Source organism: Agelaius tricolor, unplaced genomic scaffold (genome assembly GCF_023055355.1).
Source record: "Agelaius tricolor isolate 1412-34295 unplaced genomic scaffold, bAgeTri1.0.p SCAF_57, whole genome shotgun sequence".
NCBI classification, from domain to species: domain Eukaryota; kingdom Metazoa; phylum Chordata; class Aves; order Passeriformes; family Icteridae; genus Agelaius; species Agelaius tricolor.
Genome location: NW_027269317.1, coordinates 2,267,694 through 2,288,511, shown reverse-complemented (window position 1 = coordinate 2,288,511; position 20,818 = coordinate 2,267,694). Strand labels below are relative to the sequence as shown.

Here is a 20,818-nt window from a genome sequence, read left to right as displayed (position 1 = left end):
CTGAGGAGAATTTTGGGGTTTTGAGGTGAGGCCGAAGCCGCTGAGAGGAATTTTGGGGCGGTTTTGGGGGTTTTGGGGTGGATTTTGAGTTGGGGGCGTGGCCAGAGCCCATGTGGGGGAAATTTGGGGGATATTTGAGGGTTTTGGCCCCGAATTTTTGGGGTGCCTGAGGGGAAGTTTGGGGTGTGGGGCGTGGCTGCAGCCGCTGAGGGAATTTGCGCGAGGATTTTGGGCGGTTTTGCGGTTTTTGCGGTTTGGGGGCGGATTTTGAGTTGGGGGGCGTGGCCAGAGCCCCTGAGGGGGAAATTTGGGGTTTCTGTGAAGGTTTGACCCCGAATTTTTGGGGTCCCTGAGGGGAATTTTGGGGTGTGGGGCGTGACCGAAGCCCCTGAGGGGAATTTTGGGGCTGTTTTGGGGTTTTTGGGTTTTTGGCGGAGTTTTGGAGCAGTGGGCGTGGCCCGAAGCGAAAGAGAAAGCGATGGGAGCGTGGCTGCTGCTGGGTGAGGAGGGGCCCAAAAACCCCAAAATCGGGACCCCAAAATCCCCCCCCGACCCCAAATCCCAGCGGATCCCAACCCCGGACCCCTCCCCGACCCCCAAATCCTGAGAAATCCCCCCCAAAAAATCCGGGAAACCCCAAAATTCGGGACGACCCAAAACGCGGAAACCCCAAATTCGGGACGTGACCCCAAATTCCCGACCCAAAATTGCCCCAAATTTCTGTTTCCCCGCCAAAACCGCCCCAAATTCTCCCGGGACCCCCAAAACCCCCCCGGGCACCCACAAATCCTTCCAAAATCCCCCCAAATCCCCAAATCCTTCCAAAATCCCCTCAGACCCCCCCAGAATCCCCCATATCCCCCTCCAGGACCCCCCAGACATCCCCCGAACCTCCACAAATCCCCCCCAAAAATCACCCCAAATCCCCCCCCAAAATCTCCCCAAACCCCCCCCAAAATCGCCCCCAAATTCCTCCAAAATTCCCCCTAACTCCCCCCAGGACCCCTCAAAATCCCCCCCAGATCCACCCCAAACCCCTCCAAGATCCCCCAAAATCTCCCAAACTCCCCCCAAACCTCCCCAGGACCCCCCAAATCCCCCACAAAACCCCAATTCACCCTCAAATCTGCCCCCCCCAAGGACCCCCCAAATCCCCCTAAAATCTCCCCAGATCCCCCCAAACTCCCTTCAAAACCTCCCCTGTACCCCCAAATCCCCGCTCCAACACCCCCACCCCAAACTCCTCCCAAATCCCCCTAAAATTCCCCAAAATCGCCCCCAGATTCCTCCAAGATTTCCCACCCTAACTCCCCCCCAGGACCCCTCAAAATCCCCCCCAAATCCACCCCAAACCCCTCCAAAATCTCCCAAACTCCCCCCAAACCTCCCCAGGGACACCCCAAATCCCCCCAAAACCTCACCAGGCCCCCCCCAAATCCCATTAAAATCTCCCCAAAATCCCCCCAGGACCCCCCAAACTTCCCCCCAATTCACCCTCAAATTCCCCCAAATCTTCCCCCCCAAGGACCCCCCAAATCCCCCTAAATTCTCCCCAGATCCCCCCAAAATCCCCCCCAAAAATCCCCTCAAAATCCCCCCCAAACCTCCTCAAATCCCCCCAAAATCGCCCCCAGATTCCTCCAAGATTCCCCCTAACTGCGCCCAGGACCCCTCAAAATCCCCCCCAAATCCACCCCAAACCCCTCCCAAGATCCCCCAAAATCTCCCAAACTCCCCCCAGAGCTCCCCAGGACCCCCCAAATCCCCCCCAAACCTCACCATGCCCCCCAAAATCCCCCCAGGACCCCCCCAAACTTCCCCCCAATTCACCCTCGAATTCCCCCAAATCCCCCCCAAAAATCGCCCCCCAAATTCCTCCAAAATTCCCCCCTAACTCTGCTCAGGACCCCTCAAAATCCCCCCTAAATCCATCCCAAACCTCTCCAAGATCCCCCAAAATCTCCCAAACCCCCCCAAAACCTCACCATGCCCCCCCAAATCCCTTTAAAATCTCCCCAAAATCCCCCCAGGACCCCCCAAAACCCTCCCAATTCACCCTCAAATTCCCCCAAATCCCCTAAAATCTCCCAGCCAATCCCCCCAAAATCCCCCCAAAAACCTCCCCAAATCCCCCCCAAATCCCCCCTAAACCCCTCCAAGATCCCCCAAAATCTCCCAAACTCCCCCCAAACCTCCCCAGGACCCCCCCCCAAAACCTCACCATGCCCCCCCAAATCCCCTTAAAATCTCCCCCAAATCCCCCCAGGACCCCCCAAAGCCCTCCCAATTCACCCTCAAATTCCCCCAAATCCGCCCCCCAAAAACCCCCCCCAAAATCTCCCCAAATCTCCCCCAAATCCACCCCAAACCCCTCCCAGGACCCCCCAAATCCCCCCAAAACCTCACCATGCACCCCCCAAATCCCCTTAAAATCTCCCCAAAATCCCCCCAGGACCCCCCCAAACTTCCCCCAAACTTTCCCCAATTCACCCTCAAACTCCCCCAAATCCCCCTAAAATCCCCCAAAATCCCCCAAACCCCCCCAAAATCCCCCAAACCCCCTTTTCCTGCCCCCCCCAGGTCTGTCCCCACCTTTTGGGGGCGCTCGCGGTTTTTGGGGAGCCCCCGCCCCCCGCCCTGCGCTGCCCCCCTCCTGGACCAGCGCGGCTCCCCCCTCCCCCCGCGGGGCCCTGCTCCGCTTTTTGGGGGGTCCCGAGGCCCCCCCGCACCCCGAGACCCCCCCGGACCCCCAGAACACCTTCGATGTCATCGGTGAGGGACCCCCAGCCCAGTTTGGGGGGCACCCGGGGGTTAGGGGGCGATTTTGGGGGGTTTGGGGGCGATTTTTGGGGGGTTTGGGGGCGATTTTGGGGGGTTTGGGGGCCATTTTGGGGTTTTTTGGGGGGGTTTTAGGGGGCGATTTTTGGGGGTTCTGGGGGTGGTTTAGAGGCGATTTTTGGGAGGGGTTTAGGGGCGATTTTTAGGGTTTTTCTGGGGGGGGTTTTGAGGGATTTGGTGGCAATTTTTGGGTTTTTTGGGGGGGTCCTGGGGGAGTTTTGGGGTGATTTTGGGGGGGTTTCTGAGGGATTTGGGGGGGCGATTTTTGGGGTTTTCTGAGGGGGTCCTGGGGGGATTTTTGGGGGTTCCTGGGGGGGGGTTTAGGGGCGATTTTTGGGGACAATTTTTGGGGTTGTTTTGGGGGGTCCTGGGCGGGTTTTTGGGGGTTTTGGTGGCAATTTTTGGGGGGTCCTGGGGGAGTTTTGGGGTGATTTTGGGGAGTTCAGAGGGGTTTTGGGGACGGTTTTTGGGTTTTTTTGGGGGGGGTCCTGGGCGGGTTTTGGGGGGTTTTGGTGGCAATTTTTGGGTTTTTGGGGGGTCCTGGGGGAGTTTTTGGGGGTGATTTTGGGGTGTTCAGAGGGGTTTTGGGGACGGTTTTTGGGGTTTTTTTGGGGGGGTCCTGGGGGAATTTGAGGGGTCCTGGGGGGGGTTTAGGGGCGATTTTTGGGGGCAATTTTTGGGTTTTTTTGGGGTGGGTCCTGGGGGGGTTTTGAGGGGTTTGGTGGCAATTTTTGGGGGGTCCTGGGGGAGTTTTGGGGTGATTTTGGGGGGTTCTGAGGGGTTTTGGAGGGCGATTTTTGGGGTTTTTTGGGGGGGGTCCTGGGGGGGTTTAGGGGCGATTTTTGGGGGCGGTTTTTGGGGGGTTTTGTGGCAATTTTTGGGTTTTTTTGGGGGTCCTGGGGGAGTTTTTGGGGGGTTTGGGGGGTTCTGAGGGGTTTTGGGAGGTTTAGGGGCCATTTTGGGGTTTTTTGGGGGAGTTTCAGGGGGCGATTTTGGGGGTTTTTTTTGGGGTTTCTGGGAGGGATTTAGAGAGACGATTTTTGGGTTTTTTTTGGGAGGTTCTGGGAGGGATTTAGGGGCGATTTTGGGGGTTTTTTGGGGGGGTTCTATGGGGGGTTTTGGTGGCAATTTTGGGGTTTTTTGGGGGTCCTGGGGGAGTTTTGGGGTGTTCTGGGGGGGCTTTTGGGGCAATTTTGGGGTATTTTTGAAGGGGGTTCTTGGAGGGGGGTTGGGGACAAATTTTGGGGGTTTTGGGGGGGCGATTTTGGGGGTTTTTTGAGGAGGTTTTGGGGGGGTCCTGGGGGGATTTTGAGGTGTTCCGGGGGAGGTTTAGAGGCGATTTTTTGGGGGGGTTCTGGGAGGGATTTAGGGGCCATTTTTGAGGGTATTTTTAGGGGGTTCTGGGGGGGTTTTGGGGGGGTTTGGTGGCAATTTTGGGGTTTTTTTTGGGGGTCCTGGGGAGGTTTGGGGCGAATTTGGGGTCATTTTTGGGGAGGATTTTGGGGGTGTTTGGGGCGGTTCTGGGGGAATTTGGGGGCATTTTCAGGGGGGATTTTGGGGATATTTAAGGCAGTTTTGGGGGATTTTGGGGGGCATTTTTGGGGGGGGATTTTGGGGATATTTGAGGCAGTTTTGGGGGCATTTTTGGGGGGGATTTTGGGGATATTTGAGGCGGTTTTGGGGGCATTTTGGGGGGGATTTTGGGGATATTTGAGGCAGATTTTGGGGGGAATTTTGGGGGCATTTTGGGGGAGGATTTTGGGGATATTTGAGGCAGTTTTGGGGAATTTTGGGGGCATTTTCAGGGGAGATTTTGGGGGTGTTTGGGGCTGATTTGGGGGCATTTTGGGGGAGGATTTTGGGGGTGTTTGGGGCTGATTTGGGGGCATTTTGGGGGAGGATTTTGGGGGTGTTTGGGGCTGATTTGGGGGCATTTTGGGGGAGGATTTTGGGCATATTTGAGGCAGTTTTGGGGGCATTTTTGGGGGGGGGATTTGGGGATATTTGAGGCAATTTGGGGGGTATTTTGGGGATATTTGAGGCAGTTTTTGGGGAATTTTGGGGGGATTTTGGGGATATTTGAGGCAGTTTTTGGGGGATTTCGGGGACATTTTTGGGGGGATTTTGGGGATATTTGAGGCAGTTTTTGGGGGATTTTGGGGGGGATTTTTGGGGTGATTTTGGGGATATTTGAGGCGGTTTTGGGGCCGTTCCTGTATCTCACCCCCTCTCTTTCCCCCCCCAGACTCCCTGGGGGTCCTGCAGGATTTTTGGGGTCCCTCCCGGGAGCCCCCCCGGTGCGAGCTGAGCCCCACGGTGCCGCTGCTGCTGCTGCCGCCGGGGCCGGCGCCGCGGTGCCACCCGGGGCTGGGGACGCGCTGGTGGCTGCTGGCCCTGGGGACACCGCGCAGGCAGGGGACAGTGCTGCTGCAGGAGGGGACAGGGGACCCGCCCAGGGTCAACGGTGAGAGGGACACCCGCGGCAGTGGCACCTGGGGGTGGCACCTGTGTGGCATTGGCACCTGTGGGTGTCATTGTCACCTGTGTGTGGCATTGGCACCTGTGGGTGTCACTGTCACTTATGTGTCATTGGCACCTGTGTGTGTCACCTGTGTGTGGCATTGGCACCTGTGTGTGTCATTGGCACCTGTGTGTGTCACTGTCACTTATGTGTCATTGGCACCTGTGTGTGTCATTGGCCCCTGTGTGTGTCATTGGCACCTGTGTGTGTCACCTGTGTGTGGCATTGGCACCTGTGTGTGTCACCTGTGTGTGTCACCTGTGTGTGTCACCTGTGTGTCATTGTCACCTATGTGTTATTGTCACCTGTGTGGCACCTGTGTGTGTCACCTGTGTCATTGTCACCTGTGTGTGTCATTGTCACCTGTGTGTCACTGTCATCTCTGTGGTAACTGTGTCACCCCGTGTTCCCCATCCCAATGTCCCCATGTCCTCCCGCCTGCCAATGTCCCCTTATCCCCCAATGTCCCCATTGTCCCCAATGTCCCCTCATTGTCCCAATGCCCCAAATGTCCCCATTGTCCCCCCATTGTCCCCATGCTCCCCAAGCCCCTCAATGTCCCCTTACCCTCAATGTTCCTGCACTGTCCCCAATGTCCATCCATTACCCCCAATGTCTCCCCAACATCCCTCCATTGTCCCCAACGTCCCCTCATTGTCTCCATGTCCCCAGTGTCCCAATGTCTCCCCATTATCCCCATGTCCCAATGTCCTCAATGTCCCCATTGTCCTCAATGTCCCCATTGTCCCTCCAGCCCCCCAATGTTCCAATGTCCCTGCTGTCCCCAATGTCCTCTCATTGTCCCCATATCCTCCCACCCCCTCAATGTCCCCTTGTCCCCCCATTGTCCCCAGCGTCCTCCCATTGTCCCAAATGTCCCCCATTGTCTCCATATCCCCGCTGTCCCCATGCTCCCCAAGCCCCTCGATGTCCCCTTATCCTTAACGTTCCTCCACTGTCCCCACTGTCCCCAATGTCTCCCCATTGTCCCCAATGTCCTCCCATGTCCCCAATGTCCCCTCATTGTCCCCAATGTCTCCCCATTGTCCCCTTGTCCCCAACATCCCTACATTGTCCCCAATGTCTCCCCAATGTCCTCCCATGTCCCCAATGTCCCCTCATTATTCCCAATGTCCCCTCATTATTCCCAATGTCCCCTCATTGTCCCCTTCTCCCCACAATGTCCCCCCATTGTCCCCATGCTCCCCAAGCCCCTCGATGTCTCCTTACCCTCAATGTCCCCAATGTCCCCCCATTGTCCCCAATGTCCCCCCATTGTCCCCAATGTCCCCCCTTTTCCCCTCAATGTCCCCCCATTGTCCCCATGCTCCCCAAGCCCCTCAATGTCTCCTTACTCTCAATGCCCCCATTGTCCCCCCATTGTCCCCATTGTCCCCAATGTCCCCATTGTCCCCAGTGTCCCATAACCCCTCTCCCCTCCCCCGCAGCCTCTCTGGCCATCTCCACGCTGACCCCGACCCTGCGGGGGCTCCTGGGGACCCCCCAGACCCTGCACTGCTCCTTCACCCCCCCCTGGCTGGGCGTCCCCTTCGCCCTGGAGTGGCTGTGGCACCGCGACGGCGTCACCCGGCGCCTGCTGGCCTTCGACTCGGCCACCAACCGCGTCACCGAGGCCGCGCCGGGGGTGCTGCTGCTGCTGGGGGGACACGGGGACACCCCCTGGAGTGCTGGGGGGAGGCAGGTGAGGGGGAAGGCAGGGGCTGCAGTTCCGTGTGGGGACACCGGGAGGCGCCACTGAGGGACGGGGTTGGGTCCTCCTGGCTGCTAGGGGGCGCTGCAGGTATGGAACCCACAGTTCCCAGTTGCTCCCAGTTCCCTCCCAGTTCCCTCCCAGGCCAGCCCCAGCCCATCCCAGTCCACAGAACCCAGCTGCAGTTCCATGTGTGGACACTGAGGGAGGGGGGAGTTGGGTCCTCCTGGCCACCAGGGGGCGCTGCGGGTATGGAACACCCAGTTCCCAGTCCCTCCCAGTTCATTCCAGTCCACAGAACCCGGCTGCAGTTCCGTGTGGGGACACTGAGAGGCGCCACTGAGGGAGGGGGGAGTTGGGTCCTCCTGGCCGCTAGGGGCCGCTGTGGGCATGGAACCCGCAGTTCCCAGTCCCTCCCAGTTCATTCCCAGTGGTTCCCAGTCCCTCCCAGTTCCCTCCCAGTTCCCTCCCAGTTCATTCCCAGTCCCTCCCAGTCCCTCCCTGTCCCTCCCAGCCGTCAGGGGGTGCTCTGGAGGTGTCTCTGCAGCTGCCGCCGCTCTCCGTGTCTGATGACGGCTCCTTCGTCTGCTCCGTGGCCACGCCCCTCGGGCAGCTGCAGCAGGTGCTGCGGATGAACGTGATTGGTCAGTGCCGGGAGGGGTGGGTGGGGCTTGGGAGGGGTGGGCGGGGCTTGCATGGGGCTCCCAGTATGTCCCAGTGCCCCTCGCTGTGCCCAGTTCCTCCCAGTCCCTCCCAGTCCCCCTCAATCCCCTCCCAGTCCCTCCCACAGTCCCCTCCCAGTCCCTCCCAGTCCCTCCCAGTCCATTCCCAGTCCCCCTCAATCCCCTCCCAGTCCCTCCCAGTGTCCCTAACTGTCCGTCCGTCTGTCCCAGCCCCTCCCCAGGTGTCCCTGGTCCCCCCCCAGCTGTCCCCAGGTGTCCCAGCCCAGCTCCGCTGCGACGCCGTCGGATTTTTCCCTCTGGACGTTGGGATCCGCTGGGAGCGCCAGGCCCGGGGGGACCCCCGGCCGCGCCCGGTGACACCTGAGGGTGCCACCGGCCCTGGGGACACCGGGACGGGGCTGAGCTGGAGCTCGGGGCACCGGCGGGCGGCCGACGGCACCTTCAGCCGGAGCGCGGGGCTGAGAGTGGGCAAGGGGACAGTGGGGGACAGCTACAGCTGCCTGGTGACACACGTGGCATGGGACACACCACTGAGGGTCACCGTGCAGGTGACAGGTGAGGGGACACACCTGGGGACACACCTGGGGACACACCTGGGACAGGGTTTGGGTCATTGGGGACATTGGGGACAGCTACAGCTGCCTGGTGACACACGTGGCATGGGACACACCACTGAGGGTCACCGTGCAGGTGACAGGTGAGGGGACAGGGTTTGGGTCATTGGGGACATTGGGGACAGCTACAGCTGCCTGGTGACACACGTGGCGTGGGACACGCCACTGAGGGTCACTGTGCATGTGACAGGTGAGGGGACACCTGGGGACACACCTGGGGACATCAGGGACAGGGTTTGGGTCATTGGGGACACCTGGGGACACACCTGGGATGGGGTTTGGGGACATTGGGGACAGCTCCAGCTGCCTGGTGACACACGTGGCATGGGATGTGCCACTGAGGGTCACTGTGCAGGTGACAGGTGAGGGGACACACCTGGGGACACACCTGGGGACATCAGGGACAGGGTTTGGGTCATTGGGGACATTGGAGACAGGCTTTGGGTCATTGGGGACACACCTGGGGACATCTGGAATGGGCTTGGGGACACCTGGGGACACGAGGACCAGGGTTTGGAGGATCTTGGGACACCAGGGTTGGAGCTGGGGACAGCTGGGACAGGGTTGGGGACACCTGGGATAGGACTGGAGACATCAGGAATGGGGTTGGGGACATCAGGGGTGGGATTGAGGACATCAGAGACAGGGTTGGTGACACAGGGACATGGCTGGGGACACCAGGACACACGTGGTGCCACCCGGGGCTGTCGTTGGTGCCACCTGTGGGTGTCATTGGTGCCACCCGGGGCTGTCACTGATGTGTCCCCACTGTCCCGCAGGTGACACCGGGCCCAGCGTGGAGGACATGGCGGGGATGGCCCTGGTGGCCTTTGTCATCGGGGGGCTCTGCCAGCGCCTGTGGCCCTCGGCGGGGAGGTGACACCCATGGCACCAATGGCACCAAATGTCCCCAAAGTCCCCAAACCCCATCAACGTTGCCAGTGTCCCCCAAATGTCTCCAATCCCCAAATGACCCCAAAGTCCCAAAATGTCCCCAAAGTCCCCAAACCCCCTCAATGTCGCCAAATGTCTCCAGACCTCCCCAATGTCCCCAAATGTCCCCCAAATGTCCCCAAAGTCCCCAAACCCCCTCAATGTCGCCAAATGTCTCCAGACCTCCCCAAATGTCCCCAAATGTCCCCGAAGTCCCCAATGGCCCAAATATCCCCAATTTCCCCAAACTCCCCAAATGTCCCCAAAATAAACGGGGGGTGACATCCCCCCAAACCGATGTGTCCTGTGTGGGGCTTGGGATGGAGCCTCCCGAAGCCGCTCGGGTCTTTCCGGCCCCTCCCGAAGCCTCTCGGGCCTTTCCGGCCCCTCCCGAAGCCGCTCGGGCGTTTCCGGCCCCTCCCGAAGCCGCTCGGGCGTTTCCGGCCTCTCCCGAAGCCGCTCGGGCGTTTCCGGCCCCTCCCGAAGCCTCTCGGGCCTTTCCGGCCCCTCCCGAAGCCGCTCGGGCGTTTCCGGCCCCTCTCGATCCCGCTCGGGCCTTTCCGGCACCTCCTGAGGCGATTCCGCCATTTTCTTGGCGCCGTTCCCGTGCCTGGACCGGAGCCAATCCCGGGGCTCGTTCGTCACCGGAGCGTCCCCAAGGTGTCCCCAAGGTGTCCCCAAGATGTCCCCAGTGACCGTGGAGCCCCAAGAGGTGCGACGGGAGGAGGAGAAGAGGGGACACGCGGAGGGGAGAGGGGGCAGGGAGGTGGCAGAGGGGACAAGAAAGGGACAGACGGACAGCAGAGCCCTCCAAAGAGGGAGACAAAGGGACACCACAAGTGCCACCATGTCCCTGACACCTTTGCTGTCCCCTCCCCAGCTGTCCCCAGCCCTGCTGGTGCCACAGGTCACTGTGGTGGCCCTCCTGGCGAGCTGCTGGCCACCATGCCCAGGCTACACGTGGACATGAGGCCGTTGGTGTCCCCAAAACACCTGAACAGGAGCTGGAGGATGTCACCAAAGAGCTCCGGGCCACCCCACAGCGCATTGAGGACACCTGGAAGCGCCACAATGTCACCCATGATGATGATGGCTGTGTCACCTCCTTGAGCCAAGCCTTGGCCACCTACAGGAGCACCCCCAGCAAACGTGTGACAATGGTGGCCCGCATGTGGCAGGGGTGGGTGGCCATGATGGAGGACAGCTGGGCCCTCCTGGCCAGGAAAGCCACCATGCTCTGTGACATCCGGAGGGACGTGGCCACCAAGGTGACCATCAGGAGGAGACAGGAGGTGGAGCTGGCCCTGAGGCTGCTGGAGCGTTTGGTGGCCTCGTGTGACAAAGCCACCGCGTTCCCCCGGGAGCTCCAGCGCCTGCTCGGGGACATCAAATCAGCCCTGGAGTGGACAAATGAGGAGTCCCCAGATGTCCCCAAGGATTTGGTGGCCAAGGTGGCCGTGGCTGAGGGGCTGTGGGAGGCCAACGCCCCCCTGGGGACAGTAGGTGACAATATCAGGTTTTATTTCACTGGGTGTCCCATCAGGCCTGGTCACTGTGTGGTAGCCGAGCAGTGCCAAAGTGCCACCGAGGACATCCCCAGGCTCTTTCGTCCCCAAAATGTCCCCAAGGTGTCCCCAGTGAGCACAGGGGGACAGAGGGGACACTGTGGGGGGTGGCAGTGGGAACAAGCGGCTGACAAAGGGACAGAGAGACAAAGGGGACCCCTCAGGGGTGCAGGGCCACTACAGAAGGCCACAAGTGCCACCACCAGGCTCCTGTCCCCTTTCCAGGTGTCCCCTCCAGGGCTGCAGGCGCTGGTGGCCGTGGTGGCCACCCTGGGCGAGGTGGTGGCCACGGTGACGGGGCCACAGAGGGACAAGTCCCCAGAGTCCCTTCATGAGGACCTGAGGAGATTCACCTGGAGCCTCCATGGGATCCTCAACCGCAGCAGTGTCCCCTCCCTGGGCCACCGCGGTGTCACCTCCCTGGGTTGGGCCACCTCAAGGGCCACCCAGGACGATGTGAAAGCCGTGACCAAGGCATGGCGGGAGTTGGTGGCCAAGCTCGGGGACAGCTGTGACCGCCTGGCCAGGGAGGCCACCAAGCTCCGTGACACCTGGGGGAAGGTGGTGACAGAGCAGCCGCTGCTGGTGGCCCTGGACAAGGAGGAGGTGACCTTGGAAATGGCCACCAACGAGGCTGTGACGGCCACCACGAGGGGACATTGGGCGGAGGTGGCCCTCGGGTTGCTGCAGCGCTTGGTGGCCGTGTGTCACAAAGCCACCTTGTTCAACTGGAGCATGGAGTGGCAGCTTGGGGACGTCGAGACCGTGCTGGGGGTGACAATTGAGGTGTCCCCTGATGTCCTCCAGGCCTTGGTGGCCAAAGTGGCCGGGTTTGAGCGGGTGTGGGGGGCCAGCGCCCGCCTGGCCAAAGAACACCTGCTGGGGACACTTGGGGACATCCACAAGATCCTCTTGAGTCCCTGTGGTGGCCCCGGTGGCCCCGGTAGCCGCACGGTGGCCGAGCGGTGCCAAAAAGCCATCAAGGACATCCCAAGGCTGCTGCAGGAAAGTGTCACAACAGGGACATCGCTGCTGTCACCTGTCCCCTCCCCGTGCGGTCTTTGAGGCAAATTTGGGGAATTTTCTGGCAATTTTCCTTGAAATTGTCCCAAATCCCCATGGGAATTCCCAGGGTGGCGTCACTTGTGACATTTCTGAGAACACTAAAGGGTCAATGCACAGGGGAGCGTCCCAGTGCACAGGTTTTAAACTGGTTTTATGCCTATTTTTTCACTGTTAAAGTTTAAATTTTTTAAAAGTGACTCGCGTTTCTCACACCGGAGAAGGCTCCGCGGGTCCCCCTAGGGACCGCCGCCATCTTGAATACGCTTCCTTCATGCCCATTTTCCCGCCTTTTCCCCAAATCTCGCGAGGTTTTGCCCGAAGCCGCGCCGCCATCTTTACTACGGGCGGATTTTGCCCTTCGGCCGCGCCCCGCTTCCTGCGGGAAATCTCGCGAGATTTTGCTGTGCCACGTTCCCGGGCTTTTGGAGGTACCGGAATATCGCCCCAAAGATTTTGGGGGAATTTCGGGGGATTTGAGGGGATTTTGGGCTGTCCTGGAGGGGCTGGAGGCCGGGAAGGGTCAGAGAAAGGGATGGGTATTGGGGTGGTGGAGTGGGGGTTTGGGGGAATCCTCAGGGGAATCTTGAGGGGGGTTTAGGCGTCCTGAGGGGGCTCTGAGGGGATTTGGGGATCCTGAGAGGATTTAGGGGATCCTGAGAGCATTTTGGGCGTGCTGAGGGAGCTCTGAGGGGGTTTGGGGGATCCTGAGGGGATTTGGGGTGTGCTGAGGGGGCTCTGAGGAGATTTGAAGGGGATCCTGGGGGGATTTTGTGGGTCTTGGGGTGATTTTGGTGTTCCTGAAGGGATTTGGGGTGATCTGAGGGGATATGGGGGATCCTCAGGGGATTTGAGGGTGTTTGGGGGTCCTGAGGGGATTTTGTGGGTCTTGGGGTGATTTTGGGGTGTTCTGAGAGGATCTGGGGGGTCCTGAGGGGATCTGGGGGATCCTGAGGGAATTTGGGGGATCCTGAGGTGGTCTGGGGTGTCCCGAGATGGTTTGGGTGGAAATTGGGGTTCCTGAGGGAGCTCTGAGGGATCTGGGGGGATTGAGGGATCCTGAGAGGGTTTTGGGTGATCTTGAGGGGATTTGGGGTGTCCTGAGGGGATTTGGGGGATCCTGAGGGGACTTGGGGGATCCTGAAGGGGTTTTGGGTCATCTTGAGGAGTTTTTGGGGATCCTGAGGGGATTTGGGTTGTCCTGAGGGGTTCTGGGGGATCCTGAGGGGATTTTGGGAGATCCCGAAGAGTTTTGGGGATCCTGAGGGGATCTGGGGGGGGGTCTTGGGGTGATTCAGTGTTCCTGAGGGGTTTGGGGAGATCCTGAAGGAATTTTGGGGGATCCTGAGAGGGTTTTGAGTGATCTTGAGGAGTTTTTGGGGATCCTGAAGGGATTTCAGGTGTCCTGAGGGAATTTGAGGGATCCTGAGGGGATTTGGGGAATCCTGAGGGGATTTTAGGGTTCCTCAGGGGAATTTGGGGGCTCTTGTGGTGATTTTGGGGTTCCTGAGGATATTTTGGGATTTTTTTTTGTGGGGAAGGGTTTTAAAAAGACCTAAAAATCTTCTTTTTTTTTCCCTTTCCAGGACCTTCCTCCTCCCCAAAATTTGCCCCTCCCCATGGGGCTCCCCCTCCTCATCCTCACCCTGGTGGTGCTGGGGCTGGGGGAGGGGCACCAGGACCCCCCCCCAGCCTCGGGGCACCCCCACGAGCCCCACCCCCACCTCTATGGACCCCCCAAAACCCACCCGGACACGGCCCAGGTGTGGCTGCAGGTGAGAACCCCCAAAAATGCCCCAAAAAATGCCCCAAAATCGCTTAAAATCACAACTAAAAATGCCCAAAATAGCTTAAAAATGGCCCAAAAAACGCCCTAAACTTCGGCAGGTGAGAACCCCCAAAAATGCCCCCAAAAATGCCACAAAATCGCTTAAAATCATCACTAAAAATGCCCAAAATAGCTTAAAAATGGCCCCAAAAACACCCTAAACTTCGGCAGGTGAGAACCCCCAAAAATGCCCCCAAAAATGCCACAAAATCGCTTAAAATCACCACTAAAAATGCCCAAAAGAGTTTAAAAATGGCCCAAAAAATGCCCTAAAATTCGGCAGGTGAGAACCCCCAAAAATGCCACAAAAAATGCCACAAAATAGCTTAAAATCATTGCTAAAAATGCCCAAAATAGTTTAAAAATGGCCCAAAAAATGCCCTAAAATTTCTCTCAAAAATGGCCCAAAATGCACTAAAATTACCCCAAAAAATGCCCCAAAGTAACTTAGAGTCACCCCCAAAAAAATGCTCCAAAATAGCCTAAAAATACCCCAGATTCCACCTGGGACCCCCAAATCCCCCTTGGGACCCCCTAAATGCCCTCTGGGCCCCCCCCAAACTCCATTTTAACCCTTTAAACCCCATTTTAACCCCCTCAAACCCCAATTTTCCCCCCAAATTTTCATTTTTTCACCCCCAAATTTTTTCAGAGCTCCCCCAAACCCCATTTTAACCCCTTAAACCCCATTTTAACCCCTCAAACCCCCATTTTAACCCCTCAAATCCCAATTTTCCCCAAAAATCTTCACTTTTTCACCCTCAAACTCCCCAATTTTCCCTCTAATTTTCCCCAAATCCCCGTTTCTGTCCCCAAACCCCATTTTAACCCCCCCAAATCCCCAGTTTTTCCTTTCAAATCTTCATTTTTCCCTCCAAAACTTTCATTTTTTTCACCCCCAACCCCCCTGCTTTTTGCCCCTAAATCCCTGGTTTTTTTCCCAAAATTCTCTTTATTTTCTCCCCAGACCATGGGGGCAGCCCTGGGGGTGTTCCTGCTCCGAGGGGATTTGGGACCCCCCCCCCAAAAAAAAAAAAAAAAAAAAAAAAAAAAAAAATCCCCTTTTTAACCCTTTAAACCCCATTCTAACCCCTTATACCCCATTTTTTCTTGCAAAATCTTCATTTTTTTACCCCAAAATTTTCAGCTTTTCACCCCTAAACTCCCTGGTTTTCCCTCTAATTTTCCCCAAATCCCCATTTCTGTCCCCAAATCTTCATTTTCACCCTTTAAACCCCATTTCGACCCCTTAAATCCCAATTTTTTCCCCAAAAATCCTCATTTTTTCACCCCCAAACTCCCCATTTTTTGCCCCTAAATCTCCATTTCCCCCCTCCCCAAATTTTCCCAAAATTCCCATTTTCGCCCCAAACCCCATTTTAACTCCTTAAACCCCATTTTAACCCCCCAAACCCCCATTTTTTTCCCTCCAAAATCCTCGTTTTTTCACCCCCAAACTCCCCGGTTTTTGCCCCTAAATCCCCATTTTAACCCTTTAAACTCCCCAATTTTAACCTTTTAAACTCCCCAATTTTAACCCCCAAACCCCCATTTTTTCCCTTTAAAATCTTCATTTTTTCACCCCCAAACTCCCCGTTTTTTGCCCCTAAATCCCCATTTTTCACCCCAAAATCCCCATTTTTTTTCCCAAAATTCTCTTTTTTCTCCCCAGACGATGGGGGCAGCCCTGGGCGTGTCCCTGGCCCCACACCTGGTGCTGCTCCTGGTCCCAGGGGATTCGGGATCCCCCCCAAATCCCCATTTGAACCCCTCAAATCCCCTTTTAATCCCCTCTGGGACCCCCAAAATCCCTTTAAATCCCCCAAACCCCATTTTAACCCCTGAAACCCCATTTTTAACCCCTGAAACCTTCATTTTTCCCTCCAAAATCTTCATTTTTCAGCCCCAAACTCCCCGTTTTTTGCCCCTAAATCCCCATTTTTTTTCCCCAAATCCCCATTTTTCACCCCAAAATTCTCCTTTTTTCTCCCCAGACCATGGGGGCAGCCCTGGGCTTGTCCCTGGCCCCAGGGGATTTGGGATCCCCCAAAATTCCCATTTTAACCCCCATTTGAACCCTCAAATCCCCTTTTAATCTCCACAGATCCCCTCTGGGACCCCCAAAATCCCTTTAAATCCCCCCAAAACCCCATTTTCACCCTTTAAACCCCATTTTAACCCCTGAAATTCTCATTTTTCCCTCCAAATTCTTCATTTTTTCACCCCTAAATCCCCATTTTTTCACCTCTAAATCCCCGTTTTTTCCCCCAATTTCTCCCAAATTCTCACCTTTTTTTTTTTTCCCAAAATTCTCTTTTTTCTCCCCAGACCATGGGGGCAGCCCTGGGCGTGTCCCTGGTCCCAGGGGATTCGGGGTCCCCCCAAATCCCCTCTGGGACCCCCCAAATCCCCATTTTAACCCCTTAAACCCCATTTGAACCCTCAAATCCCCTTTTAATCCCCCAGATCCTCTCTGGACCCCCAAAATCCCTTTAAATCCTCCCAAAACCCCATTTTAACCCCTGAAATTCTCATTTTTCCCTCCAAAATCTTCGTTTTTTCACCCCAAACTCCCCGTTTTTCCCCCAATTTCTCCCAAATTCTCACTGTTTTTTTTTTCCCAAAATTCTCTTTTTTCTCCCCAGACGATGGGGGCAGCCCTGGGCGTGTCCCTGGCCCCACACCTGGTGCTGCTCCTGGTCCCAGGGGATTCGGGATCCCCCCCCCAAATCCCCATTTTAACCCCCATTTTAACCCTTTAAACTCCTCAATTTTAACCTTTTAAACTCCCCAATTTTAGCCCTTTAAACCCCATTTTAACCCCCCCAAACCCCCCTTTTTTCCCCAAAAAATCTTCATTTTTTCGCCCCCAAACTCCCCGTTTTTTGCCCCTAAATCCCCATTTTTCACCCCAAAATCCCCATTTTTCACCCCAAATTCCCCATTTTTTTTCCCAAAATCCCCATTTTTCACCCCAAAATCCCCATTTTTTCTCCCCAGACGATGGGGGCAGCCCTGGGCGTGTCCCTGGCCCCACACCTGGTGCTGTTCCTGGTCCCAGGGGATTCGGGCTCCCCCCGGCGCCGGGGGCTCCTGCGGCTGCTGCTGAGCTTCGCTGCGGGGGGGCTGCTGGGGGACGCCTTCCTGCACCTCATCCCCCACGCCCTGGGTGGGTGGCACCACGGGGACACCCTGGGGACACCCTGGGGGCACCTAGGAGAAGTTTTGGGGTGGTTTGGGGTGGTTTTTGAGGGGTTTTAGGGGGTTTATGGGGTGGTTTTAAGGGGGTTGTGGGGGGGATTTGAGGTGATTTTAGGGGATTTGGGGACATGGGGACACCCTGGGGACACCCCGGGGACACTTTGGAGAAGTTTTGGGGTGGTTTCAGGGTGGTTTGGGGTGGTTTTTGAGGGATTTTGGGGTGGTTTTAGGGGCATTTTGGGGTGTTTTGAGGGGGTTGTGGGAGGGATTTGAGGTGATTTTAGGGGGTTTGGGGACACTTTGGGGTGGTTTTGGGGTGGATTTTGAGGGGTTTTGGGGTGGTTTTAGGGGGGTTGTGGGGGGGATTTGAGGTGATTTTAGGGGGTTTGGGGACACTGGGACACCCTGGGGACACTCTGGGGACATTTTGGGGTGGTTTTTGAGGGATTTTAGGGGGGTTTTGGGGTGGTTTTACGGGGGTTGTGGGGGGGATTTGAGGTGATTTTAGGGGGTTTGGGGACACTTTGGGGACACTTTAGGGGGATTTTGGGACGGTTTCGGGGTGGTTTGGGGTGGTTTTTGAGGGATCTTGGGGTGGTTTTAGGGGAGTTTGTGGGGAGTTGAGGTGGTTTTAGGGGATTTAGGGACACTGGGACACCATGGGGACACCCTGGAGACACTTAGGAGACACTCTAGGGGGATTTTGGGACATTTTGGGGTGGTTTTAGGGGAGTTTGGGGGGGATTTGAGGACACTGGGACACCTTGGGGACACCCCAGGGACACTTTGGAGAAGTTTTGGGGTGGTTTTTGAGGGGTTTTAGGGGGGTTGTGGAGTGGTTTTAGGGTGAGTTTGGCAGGGATTTGAGGTGATTTTAGGGGGTTTGGGGACACTGGGACACTTTGGGGACATTTTGGGGTGGTTTTTGAGGGATTTTGGGGTGGTTTTAGGGGAGTTTGGGGGGGATTTGAGGTGATTTTAGGAGGGTTTGGGATACGGGGACACTTTGGGGACACTTTAGGGGGATTTTGGGACACTTTGGGGTGGTTTTAGGGGGGTTTTGAGGGTTTTGGGGCAATTTTTGGGGTGGTTTTAGGGGGTGTAGGGACACTGGGACACTTGGCTGCTGGGGGACGCCTTCCTGCACCTCATCCCCCACGCCCTGGGTGGGTGGCACCACGGGGACACCGCGGGGACACCCTGGGGACACCTTGGGGACACTTTGGAGAAGTTTTGGGGGGGGGATTTTGGGACAGTTTGGGGTGGTTTCTGAGGGGTTTTAGGGGGGTTATGGGGTGGTTTTAAGGGGGTTGTGGGGGGGATTTGAGGTGATTTTAGGGGGTTTGGGGACATGGAGACACCCTGGGGACACCCCGGGGACACTTGGGACAAGTTTTAGGGTGGTTTTTGAGGGGCTTTAGGGGGGTTGTGGGGTGGTTTTAGGGCGAGTTTGGCAGGGATTTGAGGTGATTTTAGGGGGTTTGGGGACATGGGGACACCCTGGAGACACCTTGGGGACACTTGGGAGAAGTTTCGGGGTGGTTTGGGGTGGTTTTTGAGGGATTTTGGAGTGGATTTAGGGGCATTTTGGGGTGTTTTAAGGGGGTTGTGGGGGGGATTTGAGGTGATTTTAGGGGATTTGGGGACACTGGGACACCCTGGGGACACCCCAGGGGCACCTTGGAGAAGTTTTGGGGTGGTTTGGGGTGGTTTTTGAGGGTTTTTAGGCGGGTTTTAGGGGTGGTTTTAGGATGAATTTGGCAGGGATTTGAGGTGATTTTAGGGGATTTGGGGACACTGGGACACCTTGGGGACACCCTGGGGACACTTTGGGGACATTTTGGGGTGGTTTTTGAGGGATTTTGGGGTGGTTTTAAGGGGGTTGTGGGGTGGTTTTAGGGGGGTTTTGGGGTGGTTTAGGGGGGTTGTGGGGGGGATTTGAGGTGATTTTAGGGGGTTTGGGGACACTGGGCCACCCTGGGGACACTTTGGGGACATTTTGGGGTGGTTTGGGGTGGTTTTTGAGGGATTTTAGGGGGTTTTGGGGTGGTTTGGAGGGGGTTGTGGGGGAGATTTGAGGTGATTTTAGGGGGTTTGGGGACACTTTGGGGACACTTTAGGGGGATTTTGGGATGGTTTCGGGGTGGTTTGGGGTGGTTTTTGAGGGATCTTGGGGTGGTTTTAGGGGAGTTTGTGGGGAGTTGAGGTGGTTTTAGGGGATTTAGGGACACTGGGACACCATGGGGACACCCTGGAGACACTTAGGAGACACTTTAGGGGGATTTTGGGACATTTTGGGGTGGTTTTAGGGGAGTTTGGGGGGGATTTGAGGACACTGGGACACCTTGGGGACACCCCAGGGACACTTTGGAGAAGTTTTGGGGTGGTTTTTGAGGGGTTTTAGGGGGGTTTTGGGGTGGTTTTAGGGTGAGTTTGGCAGGGATTTGAGGTGATTTTAGGGGGTTTGGGGACACTGGGACACCTTCGGGACACCCTGGGGACACTTTGGGGACATTTTGGGGTGGTTTTTGAGGGATTTTGGGGTGGTTTTAGGGGAGTTTGGGGGGGATTTGAGGTGATTTTAGGAGGGTTTGGGATACGGGGACACTTTGGGGACACTTTAGGGGGATTTTGGGACACATTGGGGTGGGTTTTGGGGCAGTTCTGGGGTGGTTTTAGGGGGTTTAGGGACACTGGGACACTTGGCTGCTGGGGGACGCCTTCCTGCACCTCATCCCCCACGCCCTGGGTGGGTGGCACCCGGGGACACCCTGGGGACACCTTGGGGACACCCTGGGGACACTTGGGACAAGTTTTAGGGTGGTTTGGGGTGGTTTTTGAGGGGTTTTAGGGGGGTTATGGGGTGGTTTTAAGGGGGTTGTGGGGGGGATTTGAGGTGATTTTAGGGGATTTGGGGACATGGGGACACCTTGGGGACACCCTGGAGACACCCTGGGGACACCTTGGAGAAGTTTTGGGGTGGTTTCAGGGTGGTTTGGGGTGGTTTTTGAGGGATTTTGGGGTGGTTTTAGGCGAGTTTGGCAGGGATTTGAGGTGGTTTTAGGGGGTTTAGGGACATGGGGACACCATGGGGACACCCTGGAGACACTTTGGAGACACTTTAGGGGGATTTTGAGACATTTTAGGGGGGTTGTGGGGTGGTTTGGGGGGGATTTGAGGTGATTTTAGGGGGTTTGAGGACACTGCGACAGCTTGGGGACACTTTGGGGACACTTTAGGGGGATTTTGGGACACTTTGGGGTGGTTTTAGGGAGATTTTGAGATGGTTTGGGGTGGGTTTTGGGGCGGTTTTAGGGGCTTTAGGGACACTGGGACACTTGGCTGCTGGGGGACGCCTTCCTGCACCTCATCCCCCACGCCCTGGGTGGGTGGCACCGGGGGACACCCTGGGGACACCTTGGGGACACTTGGGAGAAGTTTCGGGGTGGTTTGGGGTGGTTTTTGAGGGGATTTAGGCGGGTTTTGGGGTGGTTTTAGGGCGAGTTTGTGGGGATTTGAGGTGATTTTAGGAGGTTTGGGGACATGGGGACAGTCTGGGGACACTTTAGAGGGATATTGGGACACTTTGGGGTGGTTTTAGGCGGGTTTTGGGGTGGTTTTAAGGGGGTTGTGGGGGGGATTTGAGGGGGTTTGGGGACACTGTGGGGACACTTTAGGGGGATTTTGGGGCAGTTTTGGGGTAGTTTTAGGGGGTTTAGGGACACTTTGGAGAAGTTTTGGGGGGAGTTTGGGGCAGTTCAGGGGAAGATCGGGGCAGGTTTGGGGTGGTTTTAAGGGAGTTTGGGGACACTGGGACACCTTGGGGACAGTTGGGGACAATTTTGGGACAGTTTGGAGGGAT

General features: G+C 56.8%; 2 protein-coding genes across 3 annotated transcripts in view; both read left to right on the top strand.

Annotated features, from left to right (window-relative positions):
- The first annotated feature begins 478 nt into the window (after positions 1–478).
- TAPBP (TAP binding protein) lies at positions 479–9,598 on the top strand. The gene is given in 9 exon segments (XM_071456210.1): positions 479–500; positions 2,453–2,646; positions 2,648–2,671; positions 2,673–2,772; positions 5,084–5,302; positions 6,808–7,061; positions 7,585–7,714; positions 7,964–8,308; positions 9,147–9,598. Coding segments are annotated over 9 exon segments (1,389 nt in total). The 3' UTR covers positions 9,248–9,598.
- Positions 9,599–12,277: 2,679 nt separating this feature from the next.
- SLC39A7 (solute carrier family 39 member 7) overlaps positions 12,278–20,818 on the top strand; it is a 22,555-nt gene continuing 14,014 nt past the window's right edge. For both annotated transcript variants that reach the window (XM_071456293.1, XM_071456292.1), the window contains exons 1-3: positions 12,278–12,358; positions 13,514–13,702; positions 16,756–16,924. In XM_071456293.1, coding sequence (XP_071312394.1) covers positions 13,547–13,702; positions 16,756–16,924 — 325 coding nt within the window. In that variant the 5' untranslated portion in view covers positions 12,278–12,358; positions 13,514–13,546. The remainder of the gene's footprint in view (positions 12,359–13,513; positions 13,703–16,755; positions 16,925–20,818) is intronic.